The sequence below is a fragment of the Xiphophorus hellerii genome, chromosome 8 (genome assembly GCF_003331165.1).
Source record: "Xiphophorus hellerii strain 12219 chromosome 8, Xiphophorus_hellerii-4.1, whole genome shotgun sequence".
In the NCBI taxonomy this organism is placed as follows: Eukaryota; Metazoa; Chordata; class Actinopteri; order Cyprinodontiformes; family Poeciliidae; genus Xiphophorus; species Xiphophorus hellerii.
Genome location: NC_045679.1, coordinates 16,718,146 through 16,731,561, shown reverse-complemented (window position 1 = coordinate 16,731,561; position 13,416 = coordinate 16,718,146). Strand labels below are relative to the sequence as shown.

General features: G+C 36.8%; 1 protein-coding gene across 8 annotated transcripts in view; it reads right to left on the bottom strand.

Moving 5' to 3' along the window:
• dnm1a (dynamin 1a) overlaps window positions 1-13,416 on the bottom strand; it is a 51,815-nt gene that overhangs the window by 37,315 nt on the left and 1,084 nt on the right. For all 8 annotated transcript variants that reach the window (XM_032570692.1, XM_032570691.1, XM_032570698.1 and 5 more), the window contains exons 2-9: window positions 5,895-5,968; window positions 5,595-5,744; window positions 5,244-5,447; window positions 4,823-4,921; window positions 3,824-3,984; window positions 3,595-3,737; window positions 3,380-3,515; window positions 892-959 (exon numbers count right to left, since the gene is read on the bottom strand). In XM_032570692.1, the coding sequence (XP_032426583.1) occupies window positions 892-959; window positions 3,380-3,515; window positions 3,595-3,737; window positions 3,824-3,984; window positions 4,823-4,921; window positions 5,244-5,447; window positions 5,595-5,744; window positions 5,895-5,968 (1,035 nt within the window). The remainder of the gene's footprint in view (window positions 1-891; window positions 960-3,379; window positions 3,516-3,594; window positions 3,738-3,823; window positions 3,985-4,822; window positions 4,922-5,243; window positions 5,448-5,594; window positions 5,745-5,894; window positions 5,969-13,416) is intronic.

Below are 13,416 nucleotides of genomic sequence, written 5' to 3'. Positions count from 1 at the left end.
TGTTACATTCATCAACACACTAAATTCTCTTAGTCTGAACTTAAATCAACGTAACATTAGCTAACATTTGCTGAAAATCACTACCTCAAGGAGTGAGAAAACATAAAAGTAGATGTTTGAATTAATTTAATTAATATTAATAGTCTGAAGCACAGAAGTAGAAGCAAAAATTGAACCAAAGTACCAGCTACACATTGCAACATGAGATTAGTCTGATGTTTATGTCTTATAAAAAGTCAACATTACTGTACATCTAGATACACATAATTTGAGAGAAAGTTTCTGGGCCCTTGAACATTGATTAGAATTAGGATGTTGGATATTGTCATCTTTTTGATATTGAAAGGTTTTTAATTTTGTTGATGGGGCTGAGAATTGATTTCCCGTTCTCTGATCTTATTCAGTAATCTGGTGCCTTCAACAGGAAGGCTTTCAGTGAGAAAATCTGAGAAACATGCCTTCCTGAACTGACGAAAAACATTTCGAAACCTCTCTTTTCTGTGTGTTTGTTTTTTGTATTTCAATAAGTGGCACCTTCTAAATTTAGTTTTTTTAAAGAATGTGGCAGCTGGTTGGTTCCATATTAACCATGATGATGCACATAACATATACTGATCAAATCCTGCTGGGTTTTACCAACCAGGCAGACACCAGCATGAATCTGTGAGCACATGAAATCTCCAAACTTGAAGGTGCCTTTTAATCACTATCCGATTTCCAAATTCCCATATTTGAGTGTATTTTGAAATCAGCTGGAGGCAGAGCAATTTGTTTTAAGAGGTCTTGGCTCAAAGTGCAGCAGCTTTTAAAACAGGCGTACTAATTGACAGAGAGAGATCGAGGGAGGTTAAGTGAGGAAGGACAGAGGAATAAGTTGAAAGGCGGACGTGCCTGATTCCATGAATGTTCTTGATTGCGTAGCTGATTTCCTTGCGGAGTTCTTTCTCATCAAACTCCATCTGAAAAACAGGCGGCGAGGAAATTAAACATACACACACACACACACAGAGTAGATTCTGGCAAACAGGGGGCAGACATCACGGGAGTTCATCTATTAGCCTTCAAGCATCTGTTTTTAATATATTTGACCAAATATTTCTTCTTTATTTAGTGCAACGCCACATTTATTACCTGCATTCCTGAAGCTAAACGTTTTCTTCGGAAACACTCTCAATAAACACATAAAACATGATGATGAATCATTCGAGGCTTCCTGGATTTTCAGTCCACCCTCTAGTTAGGAAGCAACCTGCTCTGTCCTCGGTGGGAAACCCACTGGGAAGTTTTATGTTGCCTCAGTCGACTACAGTGAGTTTTATATGCACAGAGGGAGGTTGAGAGAGGATGCAAGAGAGAGCTGGAAAACCGGGAGGAAAAGGCGAGGAGGAAACGATCTGGCTATGTAAAAGAAAGGAAGTGAGGGACAGGTACGTAGAGGGGATATTTGACTCACAACCATCATTCGTCAGATGGATGATTTAACGTCTCATAGCAGGAAATCCACAGGTTTATTTAGATTGGCATTGCTCAAATGGTGGGGAAACTCCTGCTCTTGTGCCTGCGTGGTCTTTGCCATGATTTACTGACACACTAAAGGGAACTGAGCAGTCGTTGATGTTATTATTTCCACACTTGTTTTTCCTGCTGTGAACATTCAGAGTTTACCTGATGTAACAGATGTTTTTTTGCTTTTTGGTTGTTTTTTTTTAGGCCACCGGGTCCAAAAACATTCCCAGACAGGTCAATAAAAGGGTATTTAAAAATCCTAGCACAGACAAACTAGTCTTGACCTTTTGGCAACAGACATGTACAAGCTAGAAAAGAAAGATTCATAGGAGCAAGTATCATTTTGTCAAGTTGGTTCAATCTAATACGAAATTTCTGTAACAAATTTTTAAATTTCAGTATCTGAGTCTCTGGCTACATCCAACTTCAGGTTTTTGTGTCCTGTGCATGTTTTTTTGCAGCTATCACTGCTTATTTTCATGAGCACAACTCATGAAAAAGTCAAGCAGGTTACAGGGGAGTTGCAACAATAATAAACAGCTCTCTTGGGAAATGTATAAATACAAAAGCAGCATCTGCTCTTATACTGTCATGTAACTAAACTGCATCAAACTTCCCATTCCCAAGACACTTCCACCACCTTTGTTAGCCCTCCAGCACCCAAAAAGACAAAAAGTCACGCCATATAAAAGGAAGAAAGTATTCTGTCTCATACAACCCCCTGATATAAACCACAGGTCTCAAGAAATCATGTAATCACAATGGCAAGATATTAAAATTTCCCTTGCAAGGTATAGAATGTACAGGCCTGACAGATTCCTTCCTAAGTTTGAACCTCTGTACATTTATTTATTCATTCATTTTTGCTTTGTTGGTCATGTGGTGATGAATAAGCCATTTTGAAAGTTTATAGCAAAGTTTACTCAGAAAGCAATCCTTGGAAAGCTGTTGTGAGGAGCATCAAAAACCCTCAAATGTGTGAAAAGTTCTCTAAGACGTGTGAGGGAGATGCAGCGCTAATGTAGCACCTAAAAAGTTGGCTGAGATTACATTTTGTTTTGCTTTTGTGCTTCACTTTTCTTCACTATTTTGCTGTAATCTACTAAGAGATAACAGTGAACAAAAAACTGTTATGAACTGAGTAAGATTGAACCAACTCTGAGGGAGAGGAGGATGGAACTAAAATTTAGAAATGAATTCTAATATTTACGTTTTGCATACAAGCTAAAAACTGAAAAATTATAATTAACAGAGACTTTGTCAGGCTTCAGAGAGTGACGATTTGTTTCTTTGGGTAAAAACAAAATGTGTGAGCTGAGATATGAGTTTGCTCCCCAACTTTTAAAAAAGGGGAATAAAAACATCACAAAAGAAACACAAATCTGTTATTGCAATGATTCAGTGCAATAACTGAACGCATTATATTATTTTAATCATCAATGTACCCCATAAAATAAGGCTGTAATTATGTGATTAAAAAAAATCTGTTGTACAAAAAGATTAATTTATGTGATTTGGAATAAAAGGGGAAAAATACAGATGGGAATAAATATGAGTCTGGAAAATGAGACCATAAAAATCCAGCTTTAACAGATTTGTATGCAATTATTTACAATGTAGTTTCACAACAATATTAAACAAATGTTGCAGATTAGTTTCCATTTTACATCCTGGATCTTGATGTCATAATTTTGTATTTATTTATTTATTTATTTTTGCATCATAAAAATGGAGCGCCAAACATCCTGGCATAAATTCACCTCCTTTTGTGATCTTAAAATAAAAAGAAATAAGTGGAAGTTATTTATTCTGAAAGCAGGGAAAGCATTATTGGTCCATATTGTTGCATGCACGCTCTTTGTAGAGTACCCACCTTGACCAGTTCGAAGGGGAAGCGCTCGTGAAAGATGCGATTGATCCTCGCGCCACCCGACAGCTCGGCCGTGTCGATCTGGTCTCCGGAGCCCTCTATGCACTTCTCAAAGTCCACTGAAAACTGCTGCACCATTCTGCAAGAAGACATGGACACAAGCATCAGCAAGCATCCACCTACCTCAAGTTCAACATTAAATCTGTTCGTCTGCTTACTGAAGGAGAGCCTTTGTTTTGCGGGACGGATCATCAGGTCTGAAGTTCTTGTACTCCTCCACCTCCTTCTCTATGGAGAGGAGCTGACTCTGCAGCTTTGCCCGCAGACCCGGCAGGGTGTCCCGGATGTGGTTGGTCAGTTGCTGTGCAAGTTAAAAGGTCACCACTATCAATTTTAGGGATGTGGGGTAAAATGAGAAACAGCATAGAGCAACACACTTTCCCCCACCTGATTAAGGACTTTCTGGAGGTAGGGCGTGCCCATGCGTTCAGCCAGGTGTCTGTAAGCAGGGTGGGTGAGGAAGAACTTCCTCTCAGCAGCAATAGCAGCATTAATATCCTTCTTTCCATCGATGTCCTTCTGGCTTCTGTTAACCACACCGATGTAACCTGGATGCAAAATATCAGCCTGAGTCTAAAAGGTTGAGATTTACAACAAGAGGAATTGACCCAGGTAATTTTAGGACTTCCTTAAATTCGAGACAAGACAAAATAAGAAGGAGAATCTTGGATTATTCTTTAGCCAACAAGTGGATCTAACTGATTCAGATGTGTTTCATGATGTAAGCCTGAGTGAGACACAAAAATGTTATTACAAACTAAAAGATTTACATTCGTCCTACGCCATGTTTTGAGGACAAGCAGGAGAAGAAATGAAAAAAAAAAATAGCTGGGAGAGTTCAGGGGAAAAGGATCCCATTTCATCTCCAATTTAGTTTCCTGATCCTTCACTCTGGTAAAAGTCGTTTCATGCTCTATAACCAATGCAAATCCGAGCCAGCAGCCTTGTAAATCAGAACATCCGCGACATTAGACGGAGAGCAGGCTGGAAAAACAAGGAACATGAAAATATTCAAAAACACATGCCTGGGGTCTGACCAAATGTCAGTGGAAAAGAAAAGACTGAATCAGCAACAACAAAAACCCACAAGATAGACACAAGATCTTTTCCACAGGGAGATTTTCCCCTTTTCTTAAAAAAATAAATAAAAAAAACTCTCTCTGCTCCAACTTCATGACTTGATTTTTATTTATTTTTTTACTCAGATCGGATTTATTTCTGTCTCTCCTCTCATTCTCTCACCCCAGCAGTCTTAAGTTTTTTTTCCCCCTTTTCTTCTTGACCTGGCTTTGAATATGCCTGCCTTTCTACCACAAGAGGGAAACAATGTGTTACTGCGCTGCCCTGAGGTGGGGAAAAGAAGAGTGTTTATTTGTGGGCTCTCACCCCTGCGCAGGGGAAGCAGCTTGTTCTCCAGGATGTCTTTAGCGTCTGTCCCTTCGTCCATCAAGTCCAGCTTGGTGATCACCCCTATGGTCCTCATACCTACAGTTTGTAAACAGATTGATCAGAAATACATTCAATAAACGCAACATGATCACCCCAATGCTCTCAATTAAGGGTGTGAAAAAGGGGTTAGACCAAAATATTGGGTTTCTATGTACAGAGTATGGAAGGTATTTATATTTCCAGATTTAAACCATGTCCAGTACTTTAAACATGTTTAGGATCCCTGACAATAATGACTATTCAAAACAATAAAATACTTTGTGGTTAAATTTGTGAAATTTGCATTTTCTTTTAGTAAAAGCATTTGATTTTTCTCTGTTGTGTCAATGTCTGGGTTTGCTGGCATGCATGTCCTCACCCTGAGGGTCGACCTCTTTGGCAATTTTTAAAGCGTCAGAGTTGGCCAGATCAGAGTTGGCCGGGGAAACGGCCAACATGAGGCAGTTCTCCTTGGTCACAAACTGCAGTAACATGTCTCTGATCTGAGCCTCGATGTCTGCAGGCTGGTCTCCGACCGGCACCTTGGTCATTCCCGGCAGGTCCACCAGCGTCAGGTTCAGCACTGCGAGAAGGAAAGGGAACAGAAGAGCTGAGATCAATCAAAACAAAATGGACTGCTAAGAAATTAGATCTCGATAAGGTAGAATTTATCATACAGAGCCTCATAAAACATAATCAAATCTTTGTGTGATGCAGATATCAGGCTTACCATGAGGAGAGTAAACGCGCAGGTTGATGGGCACGGGAGAGATGCCCTTATTGGCTCCCGTGATGCGGTCAGTCTCCGCCTCAATCTCTTGTCGCACCTCATCAAAATCTGTGAATTTTTTGCCCTTGCAGTGGAGGAACTCTGCATGTTCTGAGTTGGAATATATAAAAAAAAGTCACATTAGTCAGTAAAGGAAGTGGATAAAGTTCTCCCTGCTTTCTGTTACCTCTTATCTTGTTTTTGGCTATGTGAGTAAATCTTTTTCATTTGAATCATGTTTCTAAGATTCATGTATTTCACCTGTAGGGCAGTTCATCAGCTGAAGAACCAAAGGTCGACGGGTCACAATGCCAGAACCACGAGGAAGGAAATCCCTGTAACACAAAAACAGACAAAGAACATGTTTAATGATTAACATAACATAAAAGGCAGAAAGACTCAAATTAAAGATCTTTTTTTTTTTTATTTATTTTTAAATAACTACCAATGCTAACATTGCCTGACTTGGAAGAATAAAATGTGTTTTTCTTCCCCATTTTATTTATTTATATTTACAAAATCAAACACCTGTGATTGTTGACTAACAATCAACTTAGAAAATTATTAATAATTTTATTTTACTAATGAAAATAAAAATTATTAATAAATAAAATAAATAAGTAAATAATGAAATACTAATGAAAAATAAAATGAATTTGTAACATAAATTAATACAAATAAAATTTTGCTTTTAAAAAATCCTTGTCAAGTTATGAAAATTACATTTGAATCACAGCAGCTGGACTTCAACAATTTAAAAAGAAACTGACATGCTACAAAATGAAATATATATATAAAAAAAACTTAAAATAAAGATAAAAAATTCCTTGTCTTTACATTCTGTCACTTGAAATATAGGAATTATCTGATAGAAAATATAAATAATAATTTTTGCTTAAGAATATAGTTTTTTTACAGACTTCAAGTCGAGCCTGGTCTGGATTACCATAAGTGTGGGAGAAGCATGTGCTTGTGACAGTATAAGAGGTTGTTTCCACCCTTATAACAATTAGGACATTTAGATGCCGTCTTGTGTGAAGTACACTGTTTTCTTTTGCTATTTATGCAACCTTTGTGTCAACTCGCCTATAGCACTGTAGACACTTCAGCCAGCTGGCAAGCCACTCGTCATTCCCTGATGCGTAATTAAGGCACTGCCGAACATACATTTATTTCTAAGAATATTGTTGGTGTGTTCTTTTCACGTTGACTATGTATGTGCATATTTAAATACATAAATGTTTTAAACACTCTATTACATTACAAAGCCAAGCTGTGCAAAACAATCTGCCACCAAACACAGGAAACTCTGAAATAAACATATCCAATGGCATACAAAAATATGCATGCTTGTGCATGAAAAGAAGCTGTTTTACATGTACTGTATAAAAAAATTAACTTTATATTACATAATACAGTTCATAGTCAGCCACATTTAGAAACAAATGTATATTATTGAAAAGTTTATTTATTTCAGAACCTGAATTCACAAAGTGAAATATATTATATGTCACACAGACATTTGCTTTCAAGCTTTTATTTCTGTTAATTCTGATGAAAATTAGAGTATTACAGTAGAGCAACAAAAACATTTTTAAATAGATAAAGGTCATGATTCAGGTTCTTGCAAACATCACTTTATTAGTATGAGAAATACACTCAAACAAAGTATTGTTCTACACATAATTTGGTCAGAAATGTTTAGCTAAATGACTCTTCACACCACAATATGTTCTGACGTAAAAAGAAACAAAACAGCTCCATCTGTGTAATTTTATTAGTAAAACTACTTACAAATTAAAGTGACATATAATTAAAGTAACCTTTTCCGAAATATCTATTGTTTATTTCAAATGTCTTTATTTTTTATATATTTTGTTAAAGACATTATGCAACAAGGGCATAAAAAAGGAAGGAAAATTATATGATGTAAGAATTCGTTTAATTCTTAAAGCAGAATATATGTTATTCTGCTTTACCACAGTAAAGGGAATCCTTCTCTCTGGTAGCATTTCTGTGTCCCATCTGGTCTACCTGCCAGCAAATTTTTCTGAGTGATGCTTCCCCCCCTTTCCTCCTAGTTGGACACGTTTCACAGAAGACAGATGGTCTTAACTGCAGGTCTTCCTCTTACACATTTATTCCTCTTAAACTGGCAGCCGTCCTCCAAATAATGAGCAAAGCCACAAACAGGATTTTTACATCTATCTGTTTGCCCACAGAATAATACATTTGTCACTCTCTACCGTTACATAAATCCCTGACCATTTCACTAATTCCTTCAGGAAAGCTTCCGCCCCCATCAATGTCCTCTATTGTTAAATCTCCCGCAGAGATGTGGGAAATGAAACAAAAACACCCACGCAATCCTTTCATCAAGGAGACGAGGGGACTAAAAATTATAAAACTAAACAACCAAATAATATAAGACAGATTTTTTTTTTTATAGTTGCATCAACCTACTTTTGGACAGCACTTAGCTGTTGTACAACCATTAATCAATACCTGTCTCAATCCTCCTTTAGTCCTAACAGAGTCTCTGGTGTCTCTATTTACCATAACCGCTCCTGCAGAGACTCAAATCGCCTTCAGTTTTGCAGATTTGTGATTATGCTGCTGCAATTACTTTCCTTCTAGGCTTTTGAGAAATCCTTACATGTGGTGCCAAAATTTGTCTGTGTCTGTAGAGTTTTTCTTTAGAAAAAAAAAAAGTATCTTATCTCTGGGGTGGAAGTGTAAAATCAGCACCTAATCGTTGGCAGGTCATGAGGAGTTTCAGAAACAGGTTCTGTTTTGTACATTTCTTGTTTCTGCAGATCTGGCAGTAATGTGAACAGTGAAATTCAACGCAGCTGTCCAAAAATGTATTTATTTGCAGTCAGTCCCTGATTTAACAAAGGAAGCAGGTAATTTTTCACATAGGGCTAGACTCTTTTGGAGTTCGTTTGGAGAACAAATTCTATGAATCAGATAATCATTTCAAAACTGTATGTTGAATTTAGAACTGATATCTTTTTCTGATTTATTTCAAATCAGTTTGAAGCTCTGAAACATTGAGGTGTGATTAAAAAAAACAAGATACCCTGCATATATGGGAGCAAATGGTCTGAAGCAGCACTTTATTTGTAACTATGGACAAATGTCTAGTAAAAGACCGGGTAACTTATTGTTTTCTTTAGTTATCAATTAACTAAAGTGATGCATAGCAGACTGTGTTTTTCCATGTAGAATGGTCAGTTTTCTGTCATGATTTAACATGATTTTTAAAGCATTGTTTTTTTTATTATTATTTTACTCAGTTTTACAAATATAGTTGAAGAACTGGTGGGTTTATGCGTGTCCTTTACATCCTTTTTCTACTGTTTTATGTGAGACATATTTTTACGTCTAATGACCTGAGCCTAGCCCTCCTTTGCTGGTTGTGTTATGTACATCACCTCACTTCCGATTCCAGACACGGTCGGACACTGAGCCTCATCTAATCCTCCTTTAATGCATGGAGTATTACGAGTCCTGACAGCAATGAAGCAGCACAACACTGTGTATTTGTGTTTTCCCCCCACGTGCTCTAAAATTAGAGGATACTTCTAAAGTGATGAATAAATAATGCACATATACATACAGGATAAAGGTTGGTGGTAAAGCCAGCTGCTTTCCTGGCGGCTCTGTGGTGGGAATTGAGGCTTAGGTCACATCCAATGGGAGAATGTATTGAAGGCAAGCAGAGATTAGTGCTAATCCCCTGTAGCAGTGCCTCAATAAATGATGTCCTCTCCCCCACTGTCTCTCAGTGAATGCTGTCTCATCCTATCTATATTCAATTCTGTTTCAACAGTTTCCCACAGTTAAAGCTACTTCTAAGACCGCAAAACGAAGAGTAATAACACATTTTACAACATCCATGAACTTTCTCAGAGGTCTCTATGAAAAAATGCAAATGTGTAACTTATGATTTTTACTTTCACAATCCTACCTATACAAATGTACTTATACGAAATAATTTTAGAAAACATCTTCCCTTCAAATTTCCTTTGTTGGGGCATCAGAGCCAATGACTTACAAAGGCTCAGAAAATTACTGGCAACCCTGAGCATCCTCTTCATTAAACTGCTTCACAACAACAGAGTGTCTTCAGTCAGAGGATTCAAGAGAACCGCTGTAATACAAACCACTGCAGGAGATTGCTCCTATCCACAGCCATCAACATCTACAACGACTCTTTGAGGAGGATAATGTGATATGAGTTGCAGAACAGAATTTTATATTTCAAAATTGAAATAAAGGTTTCCTACAAGAGTGAGCTTATTTTTTCTTCAAATTTCCAAATTTAATGATTTAGTAATGCAGCATTTAACTCGAACAACAATTCTTAGAAAACAGAATAGGTTGAATATCCGTTTTCTTTTCAAACAGGGATCCCACACCATGTCCTTCTTTCTGCATTAATAAAAACGGCATCCCTGCTCCTAATATTAGACACAATAAAGTGTTTCATGCAGCTGCAGTTCACTGTCCTACTCCTCACTTCCAGGCCTCTGCCTCAGCGTTATGTAACAAAACACCATCTTCATATCATCAGCTTAATGTGGGGGTGGGAACGGTGATGGCAGCTGGGAGCGAGGAATCACAGGCTGTAGTTTTGCAGCGAGGTATTAGGTTCTGCAAGTCAGCAGGTTGGATAAGCTGTAAAAAACGCTGCAACATCATCCTCCTCAACTGTCTGCATCCCAGGAAAACATTTATCTGTGTAAAACCTGTTTTTTTTTACCTCAATTTTCGCCATACTATCAGTTTCTGCTATAGCTCATCATTCCTTTCAATAGGAATTAGAAAAAGTGTTGTTGTGAATGAACATTTTGAATTGAGTTAAAGAAACTAAAACTACTAACATTATTTCTGTAAAATGACGAAATAACTGGAAGCTGCAATAGTACGCAATTTTTGTTGGGTTTAGGAATTAATAGAGAGAGAGAGAAAGACGGCGAGAGAGAGAGCTGTCCGTGGTTCTGAAAGTAACTTTGAAATGTATGGAGTAATGACTGGGATGGATGAAAGGTTCAGCAGACTAAATTTAATCCATTCTGGAGCCAAGTGAGAAATATGTCCCATTATTAAATGCAACAGTGTTTCACTCAGAATCCTAGTATCAGAAGATATCTTCATTTTTACCCACAATGCAAGCTAAATGTAGCTTTTGCATGACTATAGGCTCTCATTTCAGAATTAACATTTTAATATTAGCTTTTTAACAGTTTTTTATTTCACTTTGGAATAATGAATCACTTCTCAAACTAAACAAAACTGACTTTCAACTCTGGGTCCTAATTGCTGCTCAGTTGCAGCTGCATGTGTTCGGCACAAGAGACCCGCTTTGTCTGAGATAATTAGACTCTGGTGAGTTTAAAATACTAACTGGATGACAGTCATAAAAGGAAGACAGTGCCTTTGCTCATCTCTTCATTGAAGAAAGACAATATTATTTACAACCAAACCTGTGGTATTAGTGGGATGTGTGAGAAGACGTTTTTAAGTAAAGAAATGACTGACATTTCAGATATCTGCCTTATTGTTATTTTATGTACATTATTTAAATATATATGAACGACACTAGTAGGCTGGATTTCGAACAAAGAATGGCAGAAAGAGGAAGTTAGAAATGGGAAAAACAAAGATGTGTGAACACACTCTGTTGTATGTTTTTATTGGTTTGAATAGATAAAAGAGGCAGAATAATTAAGTGGTGGAGGTAGAGAAGCATCTGAGCAGCTGAACTTGACAGGTAAAAACACAATTGTTTGTGTTTTACATTTAAAAAAAATAAGAGAAAAAGAACTGCATATCCAGCAACTAAAACATCTGCTGGAAAGATTTGCATTTCTAGAGGTAGAGGTTTTCAACTTGCTACCAAGTCTCCAAGGTAAAGAGACACATTATGAGCTAGAAACTGTTACTATGACAACAGCCGTGCGAGTTCAGAGTAGCATTTTTCAAAATGAGTGTGAAGAGAGCTTTAATCACTTGAAAAAAGCAAAGTGTTATTGAATCAGGGTCTTTCTAAAGAGGTGCAAAAATTACATGAAGCAAAAAAAAAAACAATGCTTTTACAACAACTTCATACTATTGAACAGGAATAGGAATCTAAGAAACTGTGTGATTATGGCAAAACATTCACACAAAATCTGATAAATGAAGAAAATGTGCTTAGACGTGGAAATAAAAGAGGGGAAAAATACCAGAAGCACCCATAAAAAAACTGAAAAAAATATTCATGGAAATTGTAGAACTGAATGAATGAAGAGAACATGCTATTTGCAATTTACAAAAATCTAAATCTCAAGAGAAAACCAAAAAAGTAAGACAGGTACAATCAACTGGAAAAATATAGTGTGAATATGGGTGATTTTAAAAATAATATCCTATCAAAAGTTACATCCAACCATAATTTATATCATCATTGCAGTTATGATTGGGTTTCAATATATTGTGTAACTCTAATATTCCCTGTCTTGTTCCTTTTGTCATTTTATTTTTTTTTTTTATTTTTTTTTTTTTGGTGACGGTAATTTTCTTCCATTACACAAAATGCTTTGTGACTTTTATCTTTGCACTTTACTTATGGTTAGTAAAAGGATTGTATACTTACTTTCATCTTGTGACATGTTTTCCTATTGTAATAGAAAATGTCATTTTTAGCCTTATTTCATTTTTGATGGTATTGATGACATTTTTTACCACTTATTTACTGATTATATCTGCTGCGTTTTTGTATTTCTGCAAGATGTGTTTTTCCATTAGGGAAATTTCCAGGTAATGTTAGATGTTTCCGCAGCTGTGATAGTATAAGAAACCTGAAGACATCTTGGGTAAAATGCTTAAACTGGCAATTGTCTTAAAGGACTGTGGAATGTAGTTTGTACCATTGTTTGGCCCTGCACCTCAAAGAAGAATTAGAAGTTTCTCCTGAAATCCTTATCTGCTCTCTGTCCTCCCATAAAACATCCCGTCCAAGAGGTGAGGGATAGTTCATGAGGTGGTGGTAAGGATTGTGTTTGTGGTCCATCTGGCAATAGAGATAAGATCAGACATTGGGAAGGTCTATAACGATGTGATGTAACTGTGTTCAGTTCTCCTGACTGTGTTCAGCGAGACGGGTCTTCGAACGCTTTGCCTTTGAACAAAGAAACTTAAAGACAAAGATTAATCTTTCTCTTATTATTGAACCAGATTCTCATTCTTTAATAAATGAAATTTCCATAACACTATTTTATTTGAATTTATTTCAGTGTTGTTTGACTTCTTCCTTGAGTTTTGTTCACTGCTGTGTTTTGCATCTGTGTAGTAAATTTGTTCATTGGAATCTAAGTGTTTATTATAATTCCCCTTTGAGGCACATGAGAGCATCATGTGTAGATTATGCAGACATGTAAACAGAAAACGTGGCTCGCCTACTCTCAGTTAGGATGGAGGTGAGCTGCCACCAGGTGAACTATGAGTGAACCTAAGAATAACAGATCTGTTACCAATCTTTGGACTAACTCACAAGCCGGGTTTGGACATATGTTTTGTTCCAGAGAGGTCAATTATTGCTAGGATACTTTTTTTTTTTTCCAAATGTGACTTTATCTTGTTCACTTTAAGACGTAATGCTGAATCACATCGACTGTATCGTCCATGAAACATCAAAAAACAAGCAAGCAGATTTTTTTTTGGTTTCACCAATGCTACTCTGTGTGCAGTAAGCTTTACTTCCAGCATTATAAACACTGCGAGACAGATGGTTTGA